Source organism: Emydura macquarii, unplaced genomic scaffold (genome assembly GCF_026122565.2).
Source record: "Emydura macquarii macquarii isolate MOO-44397 ecotype Brisbane River unplaced genomic scaffold, CSIRO-AGI_Emac_v2 contig_378, whole genome shotgun sequence".
NCBI lineage: Eukaryota > Metazoa > Chordata > Testudines > Chelidae > Emydura > Emydura macquarii.
The window spans coordinates 696,147-720,373 of NW_027130515.1; the positions used below are offsets into that span (position 1 = coordinate 696,147).

At 64.7% G+C, this 24,227-nt stretch overlaps 1 protein-coding gene across 1 annotated transcript; it reads right to left on the reverse strand.

The window, feature by feature from the left end:
• Positions 1 to 2,647: 2,647 nt before the first annotated feature.
• FAM193B (family with sequence similarity 193 member B) lies at positions 2,648 to 22,122 on the reverse strand. The gene is given in 11 exon segments (XM_067535198.1): positions 2,648 to 3,890; positions 6,092 to 6,167; positions 6,506 to 7,499; positions 8,133 to 8,369; positions 8,697 to 8,892; positions 9,746 to 10,115; positions 10,724 to 10,933; positions 11,323 to 11,545; positions 12,927 to 13,166; positions 21,954 to 22,049; positions 22,051 to 22,122. Coding segments are annotated over 11 exon segments (2,811 nt in total). The 3' UTR covers positions 2,648 to 3,793.
• Positions 22,123 to 24,227: the final 2,105 nt, after the last annotated feature.

Here is a 24,227-nt window from a genome sequence, read left to right on the forward strand (position 1 = left end):
TGCGCCAAGGGACAAACTTCCCGACTCGCGATTCGTTTGCGGGGGGGTGGGGTGTGTCACCGCAGGGCTCGGATGGAGCAGCCCGCCCCGCCCCCCTCCCTGCACCGCGTGCCTCGCCCCAGCGCCAAGGCCCTGACCTCTGCCCCCTCCCTGACCTCTGCCCCCACTGTGACCCGGGCCCGGCCCCCCCCCCCCCCCCCGCCTCTACCCCCTCCCTGACCTCTGCCCCTGCTGTGACCCGGGCCCTGCCCCCGCCCCTGCCCCCCAGCCCTGCCTAGGGTTAAGCGCATCAGCCAGGCCCCCTGAAGAGCTGCGTGGCCAGGCCGAGCCGGGAGCGTGGTGACTGCTGCGGCCCTGGCCTCGGGCAGTTCTGCGCCAGGCCCGGCTCCTCAGGGGCTCGGCAGGAGCCCGTGGCTTTGGGCAGGGGGTGCTCCTCGGGGCGACGGGCGCACCGGGCCTGGTGAAGCGGCTGCCGGAGCCGGGGCTGGCAGGAAGAAGGCAGTTTCCCAGCCCGGCCCGGTGCTGACGACGGTAGCGTCCCCGGCAGGCTATAGGGCCGTCTCCTGGCTGCCAGTCCAAGCGCCGGGGGCTCTGCCGCAGCCCCCTGCAGCATTGGAGAAGTGGGGGACACACCCCCGGCTGCTAGCAATGGCCACCACAGGCAGAGGCGCACGACCCCGCGTGGGGCAGCCTGTGGGGGAGGCTTCGGCTGCCCATCATGGCGCTGCTGGAGCAGAGGGTGGCCTGTGTTCGAAGGGCTCCGGGCAGGTTAAAACCCTTCCTCAGCGCCGCGGCTCTGGGCCTGAGCACCCCAATCATCTGACCGCTTTAAAGGGACCAGGGGAGAGAGTGGCCCTCGATGATCTTTCAATAGCCAGGAAACGTTGCCAGGCCCCTCCTGGGTCACGAGGATCGCTGCTGGTTAGCAAGACGCCCCTTCCCCTGGCCACACCCGCCGGGCACTGCTGGGCAGTAGTGCCACAGCCGCAGGGTCTCCTCCAAGGCTGCCCGCGTGACTGGCTGGCTGCTCTGAATTTGCGGAGAAAGGAAAAGCATCTATCGGCCCTGTGCACGCTGTCCTGGCAGGCCTCGTCCTGGCTGGCCACTGCTACAGCAAACTCTCACGCTCCCAGCTCCACAGGCCGGGTGCAGGGTGGGCAAACAGACACAGCTACACAGACCCGCCTGGTGGGCTCACACCCCTTCAGCAGGCAGGGTTCTGGCAAGATCACACGGCCCAGCACCCACACGTGTCTGACTCAGCCCGATACCAGGCTAGGCAGCCTCCTCCCACCCCAGCCACAGAGCAATCGATGGTGGCGCTGGCCGCAGGGTGCAAGCCAGGTGGTGCCAGGGTCCCTGCAGCCTGCTCGCTGGCTTCCATGGCCGTGGAGGAAGCTGGAGGGGGTGAGCGCTGGCTCCAGGGTAACAGGGGCCCTCCCCATGCTCATTCTCCTCCCTCCTCTGCTTGTCCCTTGAGTGGAGCCCTTCATAGAGTCATAGGACTGGAAGGTACCTTCCAAGTCACCTAGCCCAGTCCCCTGCCCGCCCTCCAAGCCTCTCTGCACCACCCCATTCCTCTACAACCCTCCCACGCCCCCTCTGGCTCGGCACACGCTCACTGTGGGGAGAGGTCAGAATGGAGCATTTGGGTTTAAAAGCAGCCAGCCTCTCTTCGAGGGGCAGACCATGGCAGCCTCACCCAATCGAGAAACCGGGGGAGAGAAGGGCAGCATTTGGCACAATCTCCCCATCGTACAGCACCACGCGCAGGGGCTCTGCGAGTGTCCCGGCCCCAGCGCGCTCAGCAGCTGCCCTGTGCAGGCAACAGCTGATCAGAATTGCTGCCAGGCTGGGCTTCCCCGGGCACACGCAGACCGAGGGACACGACCTGACGCTGGCTTGCTTCTCCTTGGCCTGCAGCCAGGCCCTGCCAGCACTCCCTGGCACGGGCAGGGGCCACGCCTGCTCAGCACACAGCACACACACCCGCTCTGTGTCCAAACGGCTTTTTATCTTTCAGCATGAAAGATTTTCACAGTATCAAAAGTAAATCATTAAAAAGCCAGAGAAGCCAATCTGGCCGGGGCTGGTGACGCAGCAGGATCCCTCCGCCAGCTGGCGCAGGGGCAGCCGCAGCCGCAGCCTTTCCATTCCCCCTGCAGGCTGGGGGACTGGGTAGCACCAGAAATCGTGGTCAAGAGATCTGCAATTTGTTTCCATTGTAACTCAGTCACCGGTTCAGTTCGGGTCATCACGTAGGTGTGGGGAATGCAGAACGTGTGCGCGGGAGGGGGGCACCTCTCCCCAAAACCTCGCAGGGGCCCACGGAGAGCAGGGGCCACATAGGAAGAGGTGCCACTGTCTAGCTGTCCCTCTGCCTGCAGGACATAAATGGTGAGAACGGGGGGGGGGTGGTGCTGCCGGGATGCTGGAGGCACAGCCCAAGAGCAGAGCCTCCTGTGGGGACTGCTGGGGCAGGCAGAGGCCTCGGGGCACCGCGATTCCAGCACCTGTCACGGAGGGCTCAGGCTGGGGCCCGCCCCCTAGCGAGTCTCAGCAAGGAAGGGCAGATGTGTGGGGTGCAGCCCTCGCATTACCCGCACAGGGTGGGAAGCGGTCATGCACGGGGGGCAGAGCTCAGCTGTTTCTAAGGGGCATTCTACCCGGGGCTGCCTGGCGCTGCGTGGCCCTTGCTGGCAGGGCAGTCTGAGTGCACCTCCTGCTCCCTGGGAAGGGGCACGGAAAGCCCCCAGCCCCATCCCTGAACCCAGCCTCTCCCCGGCCCGGCACAGGCTCCGCAAGCTAAGGCAGCCAAGCCGGGGAGACAAGCCAAGGCAGGGCTCGGCTGGGAAGGGTGACACGGCCCCTCACGGAGTTAACTGCATGTACTTCGGGGCGGGCCTGGCAGCCTGGACACAGGCACGAGCGGCCATAGATCTAGCCCATGCAGCCCCAGCCCACGTCCCTCCCCTGGCTCCTGGAGTGCAGTGGTGGGTGCACGCTGCTCCCGGCCAGACCTGGCCCGGTCATCCCTGCACAGCTCTTTGGGACATGGAAGGGAGGGTACGGGGCTGCAAGGGGGTGTGGAGAGCTCCTGCACACAGCCGCGCTGCTGTGGGGGGAGCAGTTCTAGGCGGCGGTGCGGTGCCCGCAGCCTGCTTGCTGCTCATGGCCCTTCTGGAGGCGCTGATGGGACGCTGCAGCCTGCTTGCTGCTTGGCGCCCCGCTGGGCACAGCACCCTTCCTGCACCATGCAGCACGCTCAGGGCCTGCCTGGAGCCGGGGCACAGGGAGCTTCCCGCGGCTGGGCAGGGAGCAGGGTATCTCCTGTGACAGGCTGGCAGGGCAGCTGGGCTGGGGGGGTGAGGGGGGAAGGGGGCAAAGGAAGCCAGGAACAAACAACAAAAAAGTTGGGTTTTTTAAATAAAATAAAAAATTAAAAAGTTCTTTATTGGGTCCAGCATGGTCCTTCCCCATGGCTGCATGCCAGGGCTGGCGCGGGTGGGGACGCCCGTCGCCCTGCACATCACAGACAGAGCGCTGGAGAAGAGACACCCCTACAGGGATGGGGGGTGCTGCCTAGGGTTGGAGCCCTCCCCCCCCGAGCGGCTGTGATGGCTGGGGAGGTGCAGGCCTGGCAGTCCCATGGGGGGTGGGGTTCCAGTCACAGGAACCCAAAGAGAAAACAAAGGGGGCCCACAGCAGGGGAGGGGCACAGTGAGGCGAGTGTCTGTGGGTGCTGAGGGGCAGGCATGGGGCCCTGCGCACGCACTGGGGCTCCCCCCACACCTCACTGAGCTGCACTTGAAGTGGTTTTCTTCAGGGTGAAGTTGGTCCAGTTCACAGCCACTTTCTGCCGAGTTTGCTTAGCAGAGTCCAGACAGAACCTGAGGAGCGGGAGAGCAAATCTGGGAAACAGCAGGGCCAGTTACCACCCCTGCCCCAGCCCGGCCAGTGCCCCCGCCCACCCACAACCCCCACACATCACCCGAGCCACGGCCCTACCGACCCCCGCCCGGAGCAGGTGAAGTCCTGTGGAAGAAAATCTAAGGGAAAAAGGAGTCCAGAGAAGCCAGCAGTCTCCCTAAAGGCAATATTAAAAGCACAGCTGCACGGGAGCGAAGGAAGAACAGTCAGAGGCCAATGTGGCTCCATCAGGAGCCCTTGAATGACATGAAAAATCAAAATGGGATCCTGCAAAAGGCGGAACCGTGGCCAGGTGCCGAGAGGCACAGAGCAGCATAAGCAGGTGGGACAAAATCAGTTACTCCCAGCAAGGGCCCAGGCGCTAAGAGGTTCTCGAAATGCATTAGGGGCAAGAGAAAGACGAAGGACAGTGCAGGTCCCTCTGCGTGGCAGAAGTAGAGCTAATAACTGACGACTTGGAGGCGGTGGAGGAGTTTAATGCCTGTTTTGCTTCCGTCTTCACTAAAAAGGTTAAGAATGACCAGCCATACAACACAACTGCTATCAACAGCACGGGGGAAGGAACGGCAGCCAGAACAGGCAAAGAACAGCTTAGAGAAGATTTAGAGACGTTAGCCGCATTCAGATCGGCAGGGCCTGATGAAATTCGCCCTAGGGTTCTTATGGAAGTAGCTGAAGCCATCTCAGAACCACTAGCAATGATCTTTGAGAACTCCTGGAAGAGGGGGAGCCCCAGAGGACTGGAGATGGGCAGACACAGCACCTGTCTTCAAAAAGGAGACCAAAGAGGGCCTGGGAAAGCACGGAGCAGTGAGCCTAACTTCACTTCCTGGATGATGATAGAACAAATGGCCAGACACTCAGTTTGTGAGCACCCAGAGGGTTACCGCGTTAGGACAACCAGCCAGCATGGATTTGTCAAGGAACAAATCATGTCAAACCAACCTAACTGCCTCTTTGACAGGGTCACTGGCTCGTGGATGGGCGGGGAGCAGGAGACGAAGTATCTTAGAGAGCTTCTGACAGTCCCACGTGACCTTCTCCTACGTAAACTAGGGAAATGTGTCTAGATGCAATTACTGTATGGCGGGTCCAGACTGGCTGAAAGCCCGAACTCCAAGAGTCGTTATCGGCTGCTGTCAGACGGGGCAATGGGCTCCCTGCAGCTCACTCCTGGATCTGCTTCTAGTCACTGTTTTCATTAACGACGTGGACAAAGGAGTCAACAATATGCCTAGACAATTTGCAGAGGACACCAAACCGGGAGGGTTTGTGCACGCACTTCGGAGGACAGGTTAGAATTCACAATGCCCTACAAATCAGGAATCGGTCTGAACCCAACAAGATGAAATTCAGTAGACAAGTGCTCAGCACTTCACGGGGGAAGGGAAAATGAAATGCAGCTACAAAACGGGGAGCAGCTGGCTAGGTGGCGCGCTGCTGCTAAGGATCTGCAGGCTGTAGCACATCACAGCAATGCGATGCATTTGCAGAAAAGGCTAGCATCATCCCAGGGTGCGTTAGCAGAAGTGTCGTATGGAAGACATGGGAGGTAACTGTCTGGCTCAGCGCGGCACTGGCGAGGCCGCAGTACGGGGCCCAGGTCTGGGCGAAACTTTTGGAAAGATGTGGACAAACTGGAGGGAGTCCAGAGGAGAGCAACAAACATGGTGAAAGGTTCAGAAAACCTGACCAAGGAGGAAAGGTTGAAAATCCGGGCAGGGTTAGCCTGGAGAAAAGACGATGAAGGGGGGACCCCATACCAGGCTTCCCATACGTTTAGGGCTGCTATAAAGCGGATGGTGATCTATTCTCCACGGCCACTGAAGTAGGACCACAAGTAATGGGCTTCATCTGCAGCAAGGCACATTTAGGTCAGCGATTAGGAAAACCTTTCTGGGTGCGTCTACGCTGGGACAAGAGGTGCGGCATGGCCACGGCTGGCCTGGCTCAGCTGCCTCAGCCTCCCAGGGCCCCGGCTGCCGGGCTAGAAAATTGTAATGGCGACGTTTGGGCACGGGCTGGAGCCTGGCCACCGGGACCCTCCCCCCACGCAGGGGTCCCAGAGCTCCCGAGGGCAGGAATACCCCTCCTGCCAGCAGGGCTGATACACGCCTGCCCCCCCCAGCCTCAATCTCCCAGAAATCTGCAGGCCTCTCACCTCTTGAAATACTCCACTTCTCTGTCGGTCTCGTCCATTTCCACCCCATCCACGTCTTTGGGCAGGAACACGTCATCTAGCAAAGCACAGCAGCAGCAGTCAGCCACTCCGCTCCGCAGGCAGAGCAGGGGCCGCGCCCAGGACCACAGGCACCAGGGGCGCACACGGCCACCCACACAGAGTGTGCTCGGAGCAAAGAGCAGCGGACACAAGCCACAGCTCCCAGCCAGCCAGGCCAGAGGCCGGAAGCAGGGGAAGGAGAGGGAGGGCAGGCCCGGGCAGGGCCAGAGGTGCCCAGCTGCTGCCCATGCGGCGGCACAGTTATGTCACTCATGCCAACCTGACCCCGCAGCACCAGCTCACGGGGAGCCCCGAGCTCAGAGGGACAGCGCAGGGCGAGTGGGGGGGACTCACCGATGGACGTGCTGCATTTCTCCAGCCTGCTCCTGCCCTTCCGGCTCTTGGCTTTTGGCTGGGGGGAGGTGCCCAGGGCCGCCGGGTGGGGCAGCTGCACCGGTTCTGGCTGCTCTGCTTTGCCCTCGCCCCTCCGGCCTTTCCACTCGCTACTCCTCTCCTTCTCGGGCCTGGAGCCGCCGCAGCCCCAGCCCTGCCCCTTGGCGCTCTCTGGCGGCTCTGCACAGCCGCTCCCCCTCCGCGGCGCGGGCGCTACTCCAGGCTTCGGAGGGTGCTTGGCTCCCAGCGCCAGCCCCTTCGAGCTGGGACTCTCCCGCCTGGCCTGGGCGCTGGGCACCGCAGGGCATTCCCCCTTCTTGGCCAGGCAGCTCTGCCGCTTGTTCTTCCTCTGCCTGCCTCCTGCGGGCACCTGCTCCTGCTGCTCTGGCCCTTTGGTCGGCGCCGGCGCCTTGGACTCCAGGCCGGGTCCGCTGGTCTCCTGGGCAGAGTCTGTCGTCTGGGGGGACTGGACCCAGATCATCCTGGACAGGTTGGGCACCGCACTCAGGCGTTTCACCACCCCGTTCTCAGAGGCCGCCGGTGGCGGGACCTCCCCCGGGCCCTCCCCCCAGCGGGGGCCCAGCTCGCTCCGCAGCACTGCATGGCTCTTGGGGGAGCCCAGGCTGAGCGGGGAGAGGTCCAGGTCGATCTCCTGCAGGCCAGAGGAGCCGTTGAGGTGGGACAGCAGGGCCTTCTGCTCCAGCACGGCCGCCTTCTTGGGGAAGTCGTTGACGTCCAGGTTGAGGTCGTAGACGCTGAAGCTGGCGCGGATGGAGTCCTTAATGGTGTTCTTGATCTCCTGCAGCCGGCTGCTCAGGAAGCTGTTGACCCGCTCCAGCTCCAGCTGGGGCCACTCCAGGAGCTTCTCGTCAGCCAGCTCCCTGTCCTGGCCAGCCAGGGGGCCGCACTCCACCCGCTTCTGGGCCTCTGCCTCCAGCTGCGCTTTCTCCTTCTCCTGGAACAGGCAAAGCAGGGAGCGCCAGCGTCAGACGTTCTCCGGGACAAACCAGGGGCAGCCCTGGAGAGATGCCGAGCAGGCTGCACACCTAGGGTGCCCCAGAATGGCCCAGCGAAGCCAGCACTGGTGCGCAGCCCAGTTCACCCAGCAGCAAACAGAGCTGGGGGGCTCCAACAGCCCCTGCTCCTGCACGGCCGAGCCCCAGCTCAGGCCTGGGTGAGACCGTTCCCCATGGCATGGGCTGCCCCAAGTCTGTGCCACAGCAACCAGCCACAGGCCCAGCGGAGGTGGCACTGGTCAGGGGCCCAAACCCCAGAGCCAGAAGAATGGGGAGCCCTGGTCCGGCCCATGCTGGGGAGACCAGGTGTGAGAGGAGTGAGCGACAGTGCCTGGGAGGGCGCGGAGCGCGGGGAGTTTCAGAGGAGAGGCGAGAAGGGAGGGGGGGGTGCAACCCTGCTCCGGCCTCCCAGGTAGGGTGGATGGGGCTGGGCCCCGAGGCCTTTCCCAGCTCTGACGTCATTTGGAAGGGAGCTCGGGGCCAGGACCGCTGCCCAGGGGACTGGGAGCCGAGGCTCTGGATCACGCAGGGGCAGGGGCTGGAACAACACGTTCTCCTCCCCCTGACCTCACCTTCTTCTTCTGCTTGTGCCGGGCCCGCTTGGCGGCCTTGGCGCTGTTCAGGGGCTTGGGCTCTGTGCTGTTGATGTAGTCCAGGAGCTCGTCCACGTCCCGGTGATCCACGGCCGGCTCCCCCGAGCTGCTGCTGTGTCCCAGCTTCTGCGGGAGCTCTTCTTTCCTCTTGGTGAGGCGGGAGCGCAGCTTCTCCCGGATCTCGGCGTAATTCCGGCTCGTCGGGGCAGCGGGGGGCTGCAGAGAGAGCCCGCAGCTGTTCACCTCCTGCAGTGCAGGGGGTCTGCCCAGCACAGCAATCTGCTGCTCCCAGACCCCTCACGCCCTCTGACTCAGGGCTGCCCTCCCACGGCTCCCCGGGCCAGGACTGAGAGGCCTGGCAGGGCGGAGGGGACCTGCTGCACCCGGGAGGATGCACAGGGCTGGACTGGTGAGGGTGGCTGAGGCCAGGCCTGTAGGGGACACGCGCTCTCGGCACGGCTGCCTCCCCAGCACCGGTCTCAGCAGCTCAGTCAGTGGCTGGAGGGTGCAGTGCAATGCCAGGCCGGGCTGGGCCTCACTTACCGCGTTGTGGCCGAAGAACTCACAGTAGCAGCAGTCGCAGAATTTCCCATCTTTCTGGTTGGTGGAGGAGGAGGTGCAGGAGCTGCGCTCGGAGCTGCTGTCCTCATCCTCCCCGAGGCCCTCGTCTGCCTCGCACGACTGTGGCGGGTGGCAGCTGGTACCATTGGTGAACTTGTGTCCTTTGCACACGGGGTCCCTGGAGAGAAGGCAGAGTGGGGCAGTGCAGGCGCTGGGGGCAGCAGACGAGCCGGGCTCAGGGCACCGGGGCCACCCTGCCAGTGCTGCAGAGCGGAGCCGTCTCCTCCCACTTCCCAGAGCGGCGTGGGACACATGGTGTTCTGCAGGGGCTGCGGGGCAAGGCACCGGGCAGGCTGCCCTCACCCCCGGCGCCTCTGGGATGAAGGCGCTCTTCTGACGCTGACTGCCAAGGGCGCTGCTTCTTTCACCCGGCTGGGAGGAGAGCCCTGCGCTGCCGCTGGGACCCCCACGCCCTTCACAGCGCTCACACAACGCGCAAGCAAACCGGACACCTGGGCCTCGCCAGCCGGAGTGCAGCCAACCCAGGAGCAGAGCAGCCAAGGGCTCTGGCCACGCTCCACCCTTCGCCTCGCTCTGCTGCCCAGCTTAGTGACCCTCCCTGCTGGGAGCCACCCCCGGGGGACCCACGCACCAGCCCACTCCAAAGGCCCGGGGCAGGAGGGCTCCCGAATAGCTAGTCCTGTGGCTCCCAGCCCTGCCCGTGACAAAGCGCATGCTGGCTGTGGCAGGCAGGGCCAGGGTGGCTCCCCAGGTCTCTGAGCCGGGGGTCGACTCCCGAGCTGCGGGAGATGGCAGGCAAGGCCGCGTCTGTCGTGCGCCAGACCTCGCAGACAGAACCGCTGCGGCTGGGAAGGACCCGCTCGACACTTGGGGCGTGAGGGCTCTGCAGTGCTGGAGTCGGACGCTCTCACAGAGCCGTCGTGAGGAGCGGGGACCCTCTGCCCCGCTGGGATGTGTGTGGCCCATCACACCGGACAAGGACAGGCTGGCGGGGGCAGAGACTCACTCACCTGTTAGTGCTGGGCAGCTGGTGCGGGGCAGCCGGTGGGATGAGGGAGCCGCTGCAGTGCCCATTGCAGGGATGGGCACAGCCTGACAGTGGGGGCGGCATCTTCAGAAGCGGCACGTTGGCGGGGGGCAGGTGAGGGCTCTTACAGCCGGTGCCCGCAGGCTGGCACTCGGCGGCTGGGGCGCAGGGGCTGGGCGCAGGGGCCGACGCTGCCTGCGGTGAGGTGCTCAGTGGGATGTGCGGCCCCGGCTGGGCGGATGTCTGCTTGGTGGGGATCAGCGCCGGGGGCTGGGAGGGGAGGCCCGTGGGACTGTTGGGGGGGGCGGCGAGGTCCGGGTGCCGGTGATGCTCCAAGGAGTGGAAGGCCTCACCTGCAGACAGGCAGGATGACAGACAGGTCAAGCCACGGGCCTGGCAGCACCAGGCTGTCCCACCACAGCACAGCAGGCAGGGCCGTGCCCCGGCGCGCACAGAGCCCCAGCCGGACCCCCTGCAGCTGCACAACCACTCCCGGCCTGCTCCCCCCAGCGCAGGAGCAGAGAGAAACGGGCTTTCCCCACCTTTGGTACAACACGCTGGCCGGAGGGGCTCTGCTGCACTCCTGGGCCAAGGGCACGTTCCCAGGGAGCAGCTTGGGGCAGCCCCGTGAGCTCCTCCCAGCCACGGGCAGAGGACACCAGCTGCAGCTGGCTTCCCTGCTCTGCAGGTCTCGTCATCTGCCGGCAGGCGGTGGGGATCCTGCCCAGGCACCGCCTCGGGCCTGCCATGCCCCATCCTCCTCGTCCATGGGCAGCTCTAAAGGCTCCTGGGAGAAGGGCTTTGCTGCCCGCTGGGCTGGGCTGGGCGAGCAGCGCCCGCACAGGGCTCAGAGGGGAAGGAAGGCGAGGCGCCAACAGGGGCAGTGCTGGAGACCACGAGCCGCACAGGCAGCTCCCCCCACCGGCATACACACCTGGCGCCCCTCCCCCAGCATACACACCTGGCGGGGCAGGTCTGTGGCACATGCTCTTGAACTGCTTGGGAAGCGTCTTACAGAAGTCGAGTGAGGTAGGCAGAGGCGAGCCGGGGGCGGCACCGCTGGAAGCTGGGGAGACCGTGTGGCTGTAGGGACAGGCCTTGAGCCCGGGCGCCGCAGCGGGAGCCTGGCCGACGCACTCCGGAGACAGGGGGAGGCTGGGGTGCTTGTCACCTGAAACGGAGTCAGCGCTGCAGACAGCTTCTCCGGTGCAGGCCTGGCTGGCCTGGGGCAGCGCCGGAGACCACGGGGCAGCGCCGACGCTGGGCGCACGTTGCTCCACCCCCAACACCCGGGAGGCGGCCCCCCCCACTCCCAGATCCGAGGCCACTTGCCCTCTTCTCCCCTGGGCAGCCCTCACAGAACCCATGGGGCCCCAGGAGTTCTGCTGGCACCAAGGCTCCCTAAGGCAGGGCCCCTGCCCCCTGGCCTCCCCCGGCCTGGCCTCCCGGGCCAGCCAGCACTGCACTCCACGCAGCCAAAACAAGGTGTGCCTAGCACTGGGAGGGATGGCCACTGGCCAGGCTGGAATGCCGGTGGCCCCGCGGCCGGCCTGGACTCACCTAGAGCCGCAGGGGGCCCCGCTAAGGGGCTGCCCTGCGCGGTTCCACTGGCGTGCTGGGAATTCCAGAGGCCTGACAGCTTGTGAGCAGACAGGAAGGAGCTGGGATCCCAGTCCCCTGAGTTCCCGTGGCACGAGGAGGAGGAAGAGGAGGAGGAGGAGGATGAGGAGTGGGAGCCGCCCCCACATGACTGTGACTTGCAGGACGTGTGCGACAACGAGACCTGGGAAGAAACTCACAGCATGAAGCAGCAGCAGATTGCGGGGGCGCATCCCTAAATGCTCTGGTTCTAGTCTGGGCTCCCCAAGTCCCGGTCAAGTCCCAACATGCCCCCACCTCTCCTCACTCACCGAGGGCTCCCTACCAGGCCTCCACCAGGCCAGGGGACTGGGGCATGGGATGCAGCCATCCTGAGCCGCCCCACGCTGACATCTTGGTCTCCACGTCAGCTCTCAGCAAGGGCAGGTCTACGCTACAGACCACAGCTGTGCTGCTGCGGCGTGTCTGGTAAGACGCTCTAAGCCGATGGGGGAGCTCTCCCGCTGGCTTACTAACGCCACCTCCGCCAGAGGCAGTAGCTGGGCGCCTTTAACGAGGTGCTGAAATCAATGAGGAACGGCTTTAAGCCAAGCAGGGATAAGCCACTCTTTGCCCATGGAGGGGCGTGCACAGGTCTGAACCCCACCTTCACGCAAACTGGTGCGCTCTGTGGGGGGGCCAGGACCCAGCAGCTGTCTTGGCTGTGACCGACTGGAGCTCCATGGATTTAGCGTAACAGAGAGGCTAAGGGATGACTTGGTCACAGTCTAGAAGTACCTACGTGGGGCACATATTTGCTAATCAGTCCGGCAGAGGAAGGTCTAACACGATCCAAAGGCTGGAAGTTGAAACTAAACCAATTCAGAGTGGAAACAAGGTCACGTTTTTACCGGGGCAATTAACCAACAGCCCCATTTGCCAGAGGCCGCGGCAGAGTCTCTGGCACTGTTGGAATCCAGACTGGATGTTCCCAGCAGATCGGCTATGGGAGTGATGGGGGCCGGTCTCTGGCAGACGAGGGGACCACATGGTTTCCTCGGGCCTTATGCTGCCAATCCCTGACTGATGGACCTAGAGCCAGGCCTAGAGGGGGCAGCGCCGGCGGGGAGCTGGGCCTGCCAAACCACAGAGGGGCAACTTTCTAAAATCAACCTCCACCCCCACGGAGCCTCTGCAGCTCTGCGGGGAGCAGCGAGCCAGGCCCCCCGCCAGGAGAGGCCCGGCGCTGCAGAGCCGGCAGGTGTCAGTGGCACAGTCACTCTCCCGGCTCTGGCTGACCATGCAGAGGACCCTTCACAGGGGGCCGCCCCCGCCGCCCCTCCCCACCAGTCACTACAGCAGCTCTCCCCAGCGAGGAGGCTCTGCTGAGAAACCACGTCACCCTCCCAGCAAGAGGAGACGGTCCCGGGCGGTGCCCAGCACGGACAGGTACAGGTATGGGCACTCGCCAACCGCCAGGGAGGTGACAGGCCGGGGGCACCAACCGCCGCCATCACTGCCTCCTGGCCACGAGGCCGGCATTGCCCAGGACACCCTGCCCAAGGCCCTCCCCAGCAGCTGCCTACCGCCAAGGCCTGCTCTTGGACAGCCCGTCGCTCCTCTTCCTCTACACTCTTCCGGCAGCTCTGGCAGATCCACAGCGGCATTTCTCCGAGCAGGTTCTGCACGAGCGTTGGCACCAAGTCCGGGGGCAGCCTCTCGCCCGGGGAGACCAGCCCGTTGTGAGACGGGCCCCCCCAGTCCTTGCGCTCTCGGTGGCATAGCAAGCAGCACGTCTGCACTGACTGGTTGGCAGTGGGCAGCACCTGCAGAGGGACACGCGGGCAGGGAGTCACTCACAGGAGGATGAGCGCTGGGCCCGCCGCAGGCTGCAGGGCTCCAGGGGGTGAGGCAGGTGCGGGACAGGCCCAGAGGACAAGCTGGCTGGGTCCATGCAGCACCTCTGCCAGCCGTGCCCACGGGACGCTGCTCTCACACCAGAGCGCCCCTCCCAGCATGAGTGGGCAGCAGCCCCCACATGCTGTGCAACTTTTCATGGCCAGTCCCAGCCCCTTGCCATGCCAGGCTGCGCTGCCACGTTCCCGCCAGCGCCACCCACCTTCAGCCCCGGCACAGACTCACCACAACGACTGAGGGGACAGTAGGAGCTGAGCATTAGGTGTGAACATCCAGGGGTAGGGAGAGGAGAACCGCTGGGCGGGGCGGGCAGCCGATATCCTGTGTTCTAAACATGCCATTCTCCCTCCCAAACCCCTGTTCCAGCCCCAAGTCCGGCCCTTGGGCCCTGCCCCGGCTCTGTTTTGTGCAGACAGAGGAGCAATGTGGCCCCCTGCCCTGCACTGGCGTGGAAGCTGGGCTGTGGCCACAGGCGCCTTTAGAGAGGGACAGACAGCCGTGAGAGCAGCGCGGGCAGGGTCCCGCCCTCCGTCTGCTGCTGCGGCAGGGCCAGGACAATGAGCCACACGTTTAACTGCTGCTGCGAAACAGATGGGCCTCGGAGAGCCAAGGGGAAGCAAAGGTCAAAGGGGGCATTGGGGAGGCCGGGCTTCCCTTCCCACCAGGGCTGAAGAAGATCCTGGGGGAAGGCGAGAGACAGGCAGGCTCCCGGCTCAGCCCTGCCTCCCGGGGCCGGGCAGCAGCAGCAAGAGCTGCCCACAGTGGGAGAAAAGGAGCCTGCTGAAGCAGTGCCATGCTGTGCCAACGTCACCGCCCCGGCCTGATGCAGGCACCCACCGGGAAGGTGCGGAGCAGAGCACGTGGCCACGCGGGAGGCTCTGCCGCCAGCAGATAAAGCCAGGTCGCTGCAGGCTCGAGCATCACCTGCCAAAGAGCGTGTCCGCGGCAGGGAGACAGCTAGCGGATCAGGACGGTCCCAAAGGCCCCTCCTTCCTGGGTGCAGGTGCCAGCTGAGGGCAGGGCTCCCAGACACCTGCTCCGCCAGCGAGCGCGCCTCAGATGCCGACACGGGACAAAAGCCCTCGAGCCCTGCTCCCCTACCTGCCTTGGGGGGCAGGGCCGGGCACCTGCACGCTGCTGGGGGCTCTGAAGGCCCCAGCGTGGGGGGGCCCTTCCTGCGGTCACTGGGGTCTTCTTTACAGAGGCCAGGGGGAGGGGCTGCGTTCTCAGCGCTCGTTAACGGCAGCTGCTAGAGAATGACTGACAGGAGACCCCGACCCGCTGGCTCCCTTCCCTGTCCCCAGCCTGCCCTGCAGCCTAGGAAGCATCTCACCCGTCAGGACTCCCCCAGGAGAACATCCTACAAGCCCTGAGCTTTGTGCTTTTGCGGTCTCTTCACACGCAGTGGCTCCAGCCCCCCCTGAACCCGTTCCAGCCTGTCGGTGTGTCTGGAGTAGCGGGAGCCCAGCACCCCAAGTCCTCGCCCACCGAGCAGCACAGAAAGGAACTGCCCCTCCCTGCTCTGCCAGCCTGCTGTGCACACAGCCCCAGACCTCCCTGCTTCTAGCAGCCCCAGTGCCTGGCACGATCAGCGCGCGGGCCCTTCTCCGGCACCCGCCCTGCACTCCACCGACGCTTCCCAGACATTACCGCCATGGCACAGCTGTGAGCCACTGCCAGCCGGCGACTTGGAGAGGTGAAGTGACTTGGCCTGGCTTCCGCAGGAAGCCACCTGCAGAGCCAGGAATGCTGAGCGTGTCTCTGCTCACAACAGCCCCAGCTCGGCGCAACTTCCCCACCCGTGTTGCACACCGCACGATTAGCCACAGTGTGCACGGCAGCCTCTCCCCTCCAGAGCCGTTAGAAACCCTCAGGTGCCACACAACCCCCAAGGGAATGCCTTAGGGACACAAGGGGGCAACCCCAGATACCCCACGGCCCTCCCCCGCTCAGTCCCAGGGGAGCTGTAGTTATAGGGCCTCAGCTCCACCACTTTCTGGCCCCACACCCAACCAGCGAGCAGAGCCCTACTGCACATGCTCACTAGGATCCCAGCTGCTTTAAAAGGAAGCCTGGCCCAGCCCCGCAGCCAGAGGAAAGGCTGTGCTGGGACCAGGCAAGCTAGCATGCTCCTAGTGAGTTTACACCGGTAACCGCTCCTGCAGACCTCGCGTGACGTTCTCTGCTAAGACTAGATGTTGGAAATCCATGAGTGCTGTCACTGGTGCTGGGGGAGCAGGGATGGTGCCTGGACAGATGGTTGAGTGGTTAGGGGCTGGCTCCATCCCCAGTTCTGCACCAGAGCTCCTGTAGGACCTTCAGCAAGTCACTGGGGCTCAGAGCTGGGAGGGGACCTCAGCATTGCAAGGCTGCGTGCTGGGGCACCCAGCTTCTAGGTGTGCAGAAATCACAGGCACGCACCAGAAAGGGAGTTTGGCTCCCCCGCTGGTGACTGGATGCAGCCGGGCACTGACAAACAGGCTCCGCGAAGGCAGGCAGCTGCTTGGAGACGCCCACAAGCGGCATGGGTGCCAGGCCCTGGCCTTCTTTTGAAGATAGGTGCCTGAGTCTGTGCTGCAGAGAGGTGCCCATCTCCGCTTAGTGACCGAGCGCGCAGCCTGCGGCCCCGTGCTCCATGCAGAGCGGCTGGAGAGGGGGCGCTGCCCAGTGGCTGGAACACGACTGAAGTGTCTATTCACCGGGGGCCAGACGGCATGAGAATCACGCCAGTAACCGTCAGGCACCCACCTGGGAGGTGGAAGATCCAGGGCCAGGCCCGAGCCAATGACTTCAGCTTCCCCAGGAGCCCACATCAGACTGTCCCAAAGCCCCATGGGCAGAGCGCTCTCCTGGGAAGTGGGGGACTCCCATTCAAACCCTCTGATGTGGGGGGGGGGGGAGGTCCTCCCATCTCCCCAGTGATTGTTTACTCACTAGACTAACAGTTAAAAGATGGGCACCCTGTTACCTTCTCCCCAGCCGGCTGGATTCGGAATGGGACCCGATCCAGCCAGCGTGCTCCAAGTGCTACTGGATTGGGCCTCAGGTGGCCCAGTGCCTGTTTCCCCTGCTTTGTGATTCGCTCTGGGGCTTAGGGAGGATGCAGGGTGCAAGCGTGGGGCAGAAACTCCGGCACCCAGGGAACATTCACGCTGAAACTCGCGCCTCCAGGGTTCAGCAGGGGTTTTGTGGACCACACTGGAGCCAAACTGGGACTTCAGTGCCTAAATGGGAGCCTCAGGTGCTTGTGTGGGGTTGGGGCACCCAGCACCTTCCTGGATCAGGGCCTGGTCTCTCGGTGCCCCAGGCACATCGATGCAATGGGGCTAATCCCAACAGCCTCCTTCTGCGGGGTGGGGCAGTGTTACGGAGACACACATCACTGTGATGGGGCCAACGGAGCACCGCAGACAGCTGGATGCTGCGTAGCCAAAGAGGGGGACCTTGCCTAGGGTCGGGCAGTTGCAGACGCTAAAAATAGCTGGTCAAATATTGATCACATAACATCAGAAAGGGCCAAAGATTCAAAAGCACTAATCTCCTCGAACAGGAACAGTGCGACTTCATGGGCTCCAACAGACACGGCCTGAGAGAGACGCCGAATTCCAGGACAGTCACCTACCGACTTACTTTCATTCTATTGCACATTTTTCTGAATGAAAGCAAGCTGGAAACAAGGACAGGCTGGCCCTGGTGCAAGGCTGGGGGGCTGCCCTCTAGGCCAGCCCACCCCTCCTGGAACGCTGGACAACGTCTGCCTGGGGACAAGTAAGTGGCCAGTCCACGGAGCAGGACTAAGTCTGTCTGCCCCAGAGAGCTCGCGTTGAGAGACAGCCGGGGACGGGCAGGTGAGCAGATGCTGTGCTCGGCACGCTGGCTCTGCTGGGATCTTAGGACAGGGAGGCGGCTTTGGGGGCCTCCTCCTCGCACAGGCTGATTCTGCTATATCCAGCCCCAGACCAGGGCAGGCAAGTGTCCATGTCCCCTGCACCCTTCCCCAGCCACCTCAGGGACCAATCGCCAGGAGACCCGCAGTCAGCCCATGCCAGTGCTGGGCAGCGCAGGGCTCTGGTACCTGGGCTCGTGGGAAGATCCCAGCTCTGGCCCTGGGGAGCCAAGAGGGGAGCTTCTCAACTAAATGGTCATGGAACCTGGCAGCCAATCGGCAGTGCTGCCCCTCGGGGCCCCTGCCTGTCAGGTGACAGCCTGGGCTTCCCCAGCGCTACTGACCGGCAGAGAGGTCGGCCTGCCCCACTCCAGGGATAGGGACAGACTGGAGCCGCCACCACTGGGGCAACAGCTCCTGCTCTCCGTGTCCCTAGCTCCTGGCCGAGCCTGCCCCGGGTCGGGCTGGGTCCCTCTGACCAGCCGCTCTAGATGTCAGGCTTATGCCCAGCAAGCGCTTCCCGGGGCGAGCTCAGACTTCTACCCCGGGTCCCTTCCTCAGACACGCCTGGAGTCCCCCTTCCCTGGGCAAGCTCCAGGGGACCATGCCCATGCCTGGGCTTTCCTTCCTTCCAACAACCGCTCGGACGCTCCTGGACTCGGCCACCAGCCTGACCCATGGCAAGTCACGTCACCGCAGCCTTGGCCAAGCCGGGCGTGGAGTCTCTCAATACTTGGACTTCAAGGGTTCTCAGGGTATCTGCCTCAATCACGCAGATTGCTCTGAACCAAAAACCTGACCAACGGCGTGGGGCCACGCTATCCCCTGTGGTCGGGGAAGGGGCAGAAGGGTGGCTGCCCGCAGTGGCAGACAGGGAGCCCACACTTTCGTACACGTATTTAAGACGGAGTTTTGACTTTGAGATGATCCTTCGGGCGCTGGGGAGCGAGTGGCTTCCCCAAAGGGTGAGACTCCGCAGGCTGGTGTGAGAACCACGTGTCATCACTCCACGCTGGGGTCTGACTCTTGGGGTGAACTGCCCTGCTGGCCCCACATCAACGTAAGTGGGGAGAACACCCCCCAACTGTGGCCTGCGTGTGAGGGAGCTGCCAGCCGGCTCCCCACAGCCCCTGCCTCTCCCTTCCCAGCCTGGCGAACACCTAGCTTCCACAGCACCCTTCCAGCTCAGCACCTATGGCTATCCCCGCTTCACAGAGGGAAACTCCGGCACGGGGAGGCACCACAACAGGCGGCAGCACTGCTGCGCTACGCAGAAGCCTGGCTCCAAAGGGGAGGCTGTCCCACAGGGTCCCTCTCCACAGGCGTCTGCCAGGCCAACCAGGGCACCGCAGGCAGACGGGGTGTTGGGAGCCCCAGGGACGGATGTGTGTGACCAGGGAGGGGTGGGGGGGTCAAATGCTGCTGCCTGGGGCTCTGCGGGAGACGTCCTGGAGATGGAGCTAAAAGGATTCTGCTCCCGGGCTCCGCAGCCAGCCTCACACCTGCTCTCCAGCTGCAGCACCAGTCCCACAGGCCACACCGGCAGCGGGGAGCAAAAGCTCTTCCTGGGACAGCAGCTGCAGCCAGTGTGCTAGCTCCCACCGCGGGCAGGGCACCTGGATTCAGCCGGCCTCCCCACAGCCACCAGCGGCTCCTGGGACATGTTTTCTCTGGGGAAATTGCCCATGGTTTCTTTCCTCCCATGAGCCCTGCCCCACTGGTCCTCGGGCCCAGGTCAGACGTCCCTGCCCCACCAGCAGTGCAGACAGAGCAGCCTAACGCTCCAGATGGAGTCTGCTTCCCCCTCTAACAGAGCAAGCCAGGGCTGCAGAATGCAGGTGGACAGGCAGGAACCAGAGCGGCTGGCTCGCTCTGACCCCCAGGAACTTGCCTAGGCCCCCTAAGTCTACAGGGCTGACCCTGCTGCCAGCCCTCCCCCCTCGTGCTTTGGGAAAGGGCAAAGGCAAACTGCACTGTCTACATGCAGGGATCCCAAGCAGGGACACGCAGTGTGGTGTAACAAGGACACTGGAGAGCCCACACCAGTGCACGGCCCTGGGCATCTCGGCGCTGACCATGGCGACTGCAGAGGGGCTGGGCAGGACCCTGCTGCAGTCACGCCCCCGCCCTGTGCACAAAGCTCAGCAGCTCGGAGGATGTGCCAGGAGCCCTCGGCAGGACCAGGAGCAGCCCGCTAGTGCCGCTGCCTGCCCGCGGCAGCCATGGCCTGCGGGGCGTGAGGAGCCCTGGGTGCTACACAGCAGGGCCCCCTGTGCTCGGTGCTGTATGCCGCCACACAATGACTGGCCTCGTCCCAGAGATTTGCCATCCAAGGATAAGAGGAGTTCCAGTCTGCATGGCACTGCCCACGGGACGCCAGGCTTGATCCCTGGCCCGCCGGCTGTCCTAGCCACCTGTGCACCGTTCTCCACAGAACAGCTCCCTGAGCCCGTGCCCTCCTCCCCTGAGCCCGGCTGAGGGCCCCCGCTGTGCCGGCTGGTCTCCTGCCGGTTCGTTCTACCCCTGCAGCTCACTTACAATAACCTCTGCCCCTTGGCCGTGCACGTGGCTTACTGCCCTCCTCCTTTCCCAATCCCAGGGTCTCCGCGGAGCCCTCCGGGCAGGGATCCAGCGTTAGCTGCTGAGGGAAATAGCTAGAGCACTTAATTAAAGTAACGTTAAAAACCTACGTGCAAGGTGCCCTGAGCCAGGGAGCATCTCCCCCTCCCCGGAGGGCGCAGCCCTGCCCTGGCCTCCCAGCAGGCTGCACCTCGCAGGAGCTCACCCTGCGTTTCTTCCCCCTCCAGGGAGTGTGAGCTGGAGAAAGGAGCCTGCCACGCCGGGCTGGGCTCTCGCTGTGAGCTTAGGGAGCCCCGCCGGGGGAGAAGAGAGTGCTTCCATGACAGCTCTGCAGAGATGGCCCGTGAGTGCCAGAGGGGAGGCTGCAATGTTCTACTGCCCCCACGCCTTTGCCTAGACATCATTTGAAGGGCAACTACTTTCCGGAGCTGCTGATCCACTGGGCGCACAAGGAAAAGCTCCATCTCCCCCCAGAGCCAGCCAGCCCCACCTCGCTGCCCCACCCTGGAGGGAAATAGTGCAGGAAGTCCCGCTGAAGGCGCCAGGCACATAGTGCCCTGCACAAACAAAGAGGAGCTGGTCTTACCGCTGCCCTAGCACCTCCTGCCATCCACAGAGGCTCTACCGGCCCCACCTTGCGCCCGTGCACCACTTCTAGCCTAGCCACGTGAAGCCACGACTCTGCTCCCTCCTGACCCGCACTTGGCTGAGGGGTGTGGAGGGCAGACGGGCCCATTTCCACATGCCACAGCAGTTGTGCACAGCCCTCGCTCAGTCTCCAGCAGGGGCAGGGGCAGCTGAACGGCAGCTTTAGCTAGATGACGCCTCGTGTCCCTCAGACCCGCTGTCTCGGCGCACACGGGCAGCAATGCAAACCGAACACCCCAGCCTACGCTGAGGGAGAGGTGCTGCCAACCCAGAGATGTGGCCAGCCTGGCCCAGCATGCCGCCTCGCAGGAGAGCATGGCTTACTGCTAACTGCCTGGCCTCCTGCCGGGCTGCACCAGGTTCCAGCACAGGCTGCGTGCTGCTCTAGTTACCCCGTGATTCTCGCAGAACCCCGGAGATTGCTGCAAATTCAGCCCAATGCCACGGTCCATCTCAGCTGCTCCCGCTGGGGGCTCCGAATTCCTCCCGGAGAGGCCCTGGCAGCACTTGGCACAGCCCGGCTCTCATGCACGCTGGCCTGCACGCACTGCCACCCAAGAATGCACGGAGAGCCCCGGCAGGGTCGCACGCTATGGGTGCGTCCCCCACCTGCCAGCAGTCTCCCTGCAGAGGCTTCTCCTCCTCCCCAGCGAGAGGCACAATGGTCTTCCGTTCCCACAGCCACCTCTGCTCTGCTCTGCTGTGCTGTGCTGTGCTGTGCGGGGAAGTGGAGTTCTGCACAGTGACACCTCTATCGTACAGCTGAGCCTGGCTGCACAAAGAGCCAGCCTACGGCACCCAGCTCCCCTGCCCGGTCTCCGGGGAGAGGGGGGGAGGATGCTGCAACCTGGGACAGGACCGGGGCCCTCCTGGAGGGGTGCGTGCTGCATGGCTCTGGGGCAAAGCCCAGCCACCTGTTCCATTCCCAGAGGGAGCAGCCGAGGAAGAGGCGAGGGGCCCCGGGGGTGCGGGGTGGCTGCAGGACGGGCTGCGGGTGCTGGGCTCGGTGTCCAGGGAGGAGCAAAGCGGGCGCTGAGTGCGGAGCCGTGGCAGACGGAGGGACGGCGGGAGGTAAGGAGGGGGCTATGGGGTAAGGAGCTGCAGACAGAGCTGGGGGGCATGGGGTGATGGATGCGTTCAGGGGACAGGGCTGGTCCAGGCAGGCGAAGGCCCCAGCTCGATGTGCACAGACTTGGGGGGAAGGGAGGGTGCTGCTGCAGGGGCGGGACACGGGGCTGGCCGGGGCTGCACGCCCCAAGGCTGGGCAGAAGGCGGGTGCCGGGGGCGCTGGGGGCAGCGGGGGCGCTGCGGGCCTGTGACAGGTCCGGGGGGGCCGTGCGGGCTGCACGCGGGCGGGGGGGGTCCCGGGGAGCGGGGCTGGGCGCGGGTGCACGGCGGTGCAGGTGCGGAGTGGGCGCGGGGGCTGGATGGGGGGCGGGGGGCGCGGGGGGTGGAGGCGCAGGGGGTGGGGAGCAGATGAGGGACGGGGCGGGCTGCAAGGGGGCGGAAGTGGGGGCGGGGATCGGGGGGCGCAGCAGCGGGGGCGGGGCTGCGGGCGGGGGGGGGGCGCGGTGCCCGGTACCTGGGGGGCTCTGCCCGGCTCCGCGCTGCTCCCCGTCGGCGCCTCGGGGGGCTCGGCCAGGCCGGGCCCGGGGGGGGGCGCGGGCGGCCCGGGGGGGGGCGGCTCCCCCCGCCCGCTCCCTGCGCGCCCCGGCCGCCGCCGCCGCCGCCTTGTTCCGCCTGCGAGTCATGCCCGGCCCGCGCCCGCCGCCGCGCCGCTCCCGGCAGGACAACAGCCAATATGGCGGCGCGGCCCGTCCGGCCCCTGCCCGGGGGCGGCCCGGCCCGGCGCGGGGAAGCCGCCGCCGCCATCGCCCGAGCGGGCAGCGCCCGGCCCAGCGCGCCCCCCGCGGGCGGAGGGGGAACTGCGCCGCGCCTGCGCCCGGGGGGGGAGAGGGATTGAACGGGGGGGCGGACCTGGGCGGGGCTGAGGGGTGAGAAGGGGGGGGGCAGGGGGGTTCCAGGCGGGGGGGGGGGGCAGGAAGAGGGTGAGTCGCTCCCCTCTGTTTGTACAGTGCCTTGCACAATGGGGGGCCAGCTGCCCCCCACCCCCGTTAGGGCCTGGCCTCCTTGCCTGTTCCATGCCCTGCCTTGCCCCACTCTGCTGGGAACCCGCCCCCCGGCTGGCAGCTGGGACACACCGGCATGGCTGGCCCTTGCGTAGCACGTCTGGCCTGGCCGCTGTGGTCTCCGGGGCAGGGATCCTGTCTTTCTGCAGGCTCCCTTTCCCCTGCCGCCCAGGCGGGCTGGGCAGCGGCCAGGCGTTATTTCCTGGTCCTGCTCCCAGGAGCTGGCCGGGGCTACAACGGCTGCTCTCGCATTCATCCTTCCCGGGGAGCAGAGCCTCCCAGCACGTTCCTAGCATCAGCACCACGGCCCAAGCCCAGAGCGACCAGCACGGCATTAAGCCAGAGAGGGCACTGGGCTGGCGCCGCAGAGGGGAGCTGCTGCGTGGCCTTGGCCCGGTGGCTGTTTCCTCCCCCAGCTCAAAGCAACAGGCTGCTGCGCTGGGTGGAGAAGACAGGCCCCAGGCACAGCCCTGGAGGGTCAGCATTCTACCAGCTGGCCAGGACACTGGGTCCCATGGCTTAGGGGGCTAGGGCACCACGGGGAATTAAAGAGCTGTCTCCCCAGGGGCTCTGCTCCGGAGCGCCTCTCGCTGCTGCCATGGTGGGCAGCTGGGAGCAGGCGTAAGGGGAAAGAGGCTGCAGCTCCCTCTCTATGGCTTCAGCCCTAGATCCTGTCAGGACGTGGGTGAAGCCAAGGCAGACCCTCTGCCTGCGCCACCCACACTTTCCTCCAGGCTTGTGGGGCACGTGATACAGGCTAATACTGCATGCGGAGCCCAGCCGCGGGCCAGAGGGATGCACAGCAGCTGGCAAGCGCCAGCACAGCTGTCTAGTCTCCTGGACTTAGCTCTTGAGGAACCCAAGCAGAAAACTTCAGCCAAAGGATGGGGAAATCGAGTGTTTCTGTAGTAACCAAACCACGAGGGAACGGGAAGGAGCGTGCTGTAATTGCATTGGGGCGCACGCAGCTGCGAGAGCATTCCCAGAGCACTGCTTCAAGAGTGCCTCTAGGTCCTGGAGCACAGCTGTGTGCTGCACACCTGCTGTCTGGCCTGTCCCCAGGCCAGTAGGAAACGTACCTCTTGTCTGCGCTGCAGAAGAGAAGCAGCGTCCTCCACAGGCAAAGGCTTGCTGCGGCTCGGTAGCGTCCCTCACTACCAGTCTCCCATGTGCACCGGGAGCAGTGCCCCACTTCTGCCTGCAGTTTGAAAGCAGGCCCTGTACACAGCCAGAGACCAGCACTGCGTCAGCAGGAACCATGCCTGCCTGCAGGTCCATCGACATCTCCTTTCATCAGCCAGCTGAGGCTGCCATGGAGTGAGTGCCACGCTGGCCCCCGGGCTCTCTATAGTCCAGGTCTGCTCAGGGTTAATGTTTAGGCTGCCTGTCTGTTAAACCCTGCACCAGCACTTCTCTGCAGGCTGCCTCCAGCTGGGCTCCTGCAGCCTACGCCAGGAGGCTACTCCGCCCCAGGGGGGCCCATGACTAACTGCAGTTCTTTCCTTTGCCTGGTAGGTGATGGGGGTACAGGCACAGAGAAGGGCAACAAAACGGGTCAGTGGGATGGACCAGCTTTCGTATGAGGAAAGATTAAAAAACTGGGACTGTTCAGCCTGGAGAAGAGATGGCTGAGGGGGAGATGACAGAGGTCTAGAAACTCATGCCGGGTGTGAATAAGGAAGTACATCGGGAAGTGTTATTTACTCCTTCTCATAACGCAAGAACCT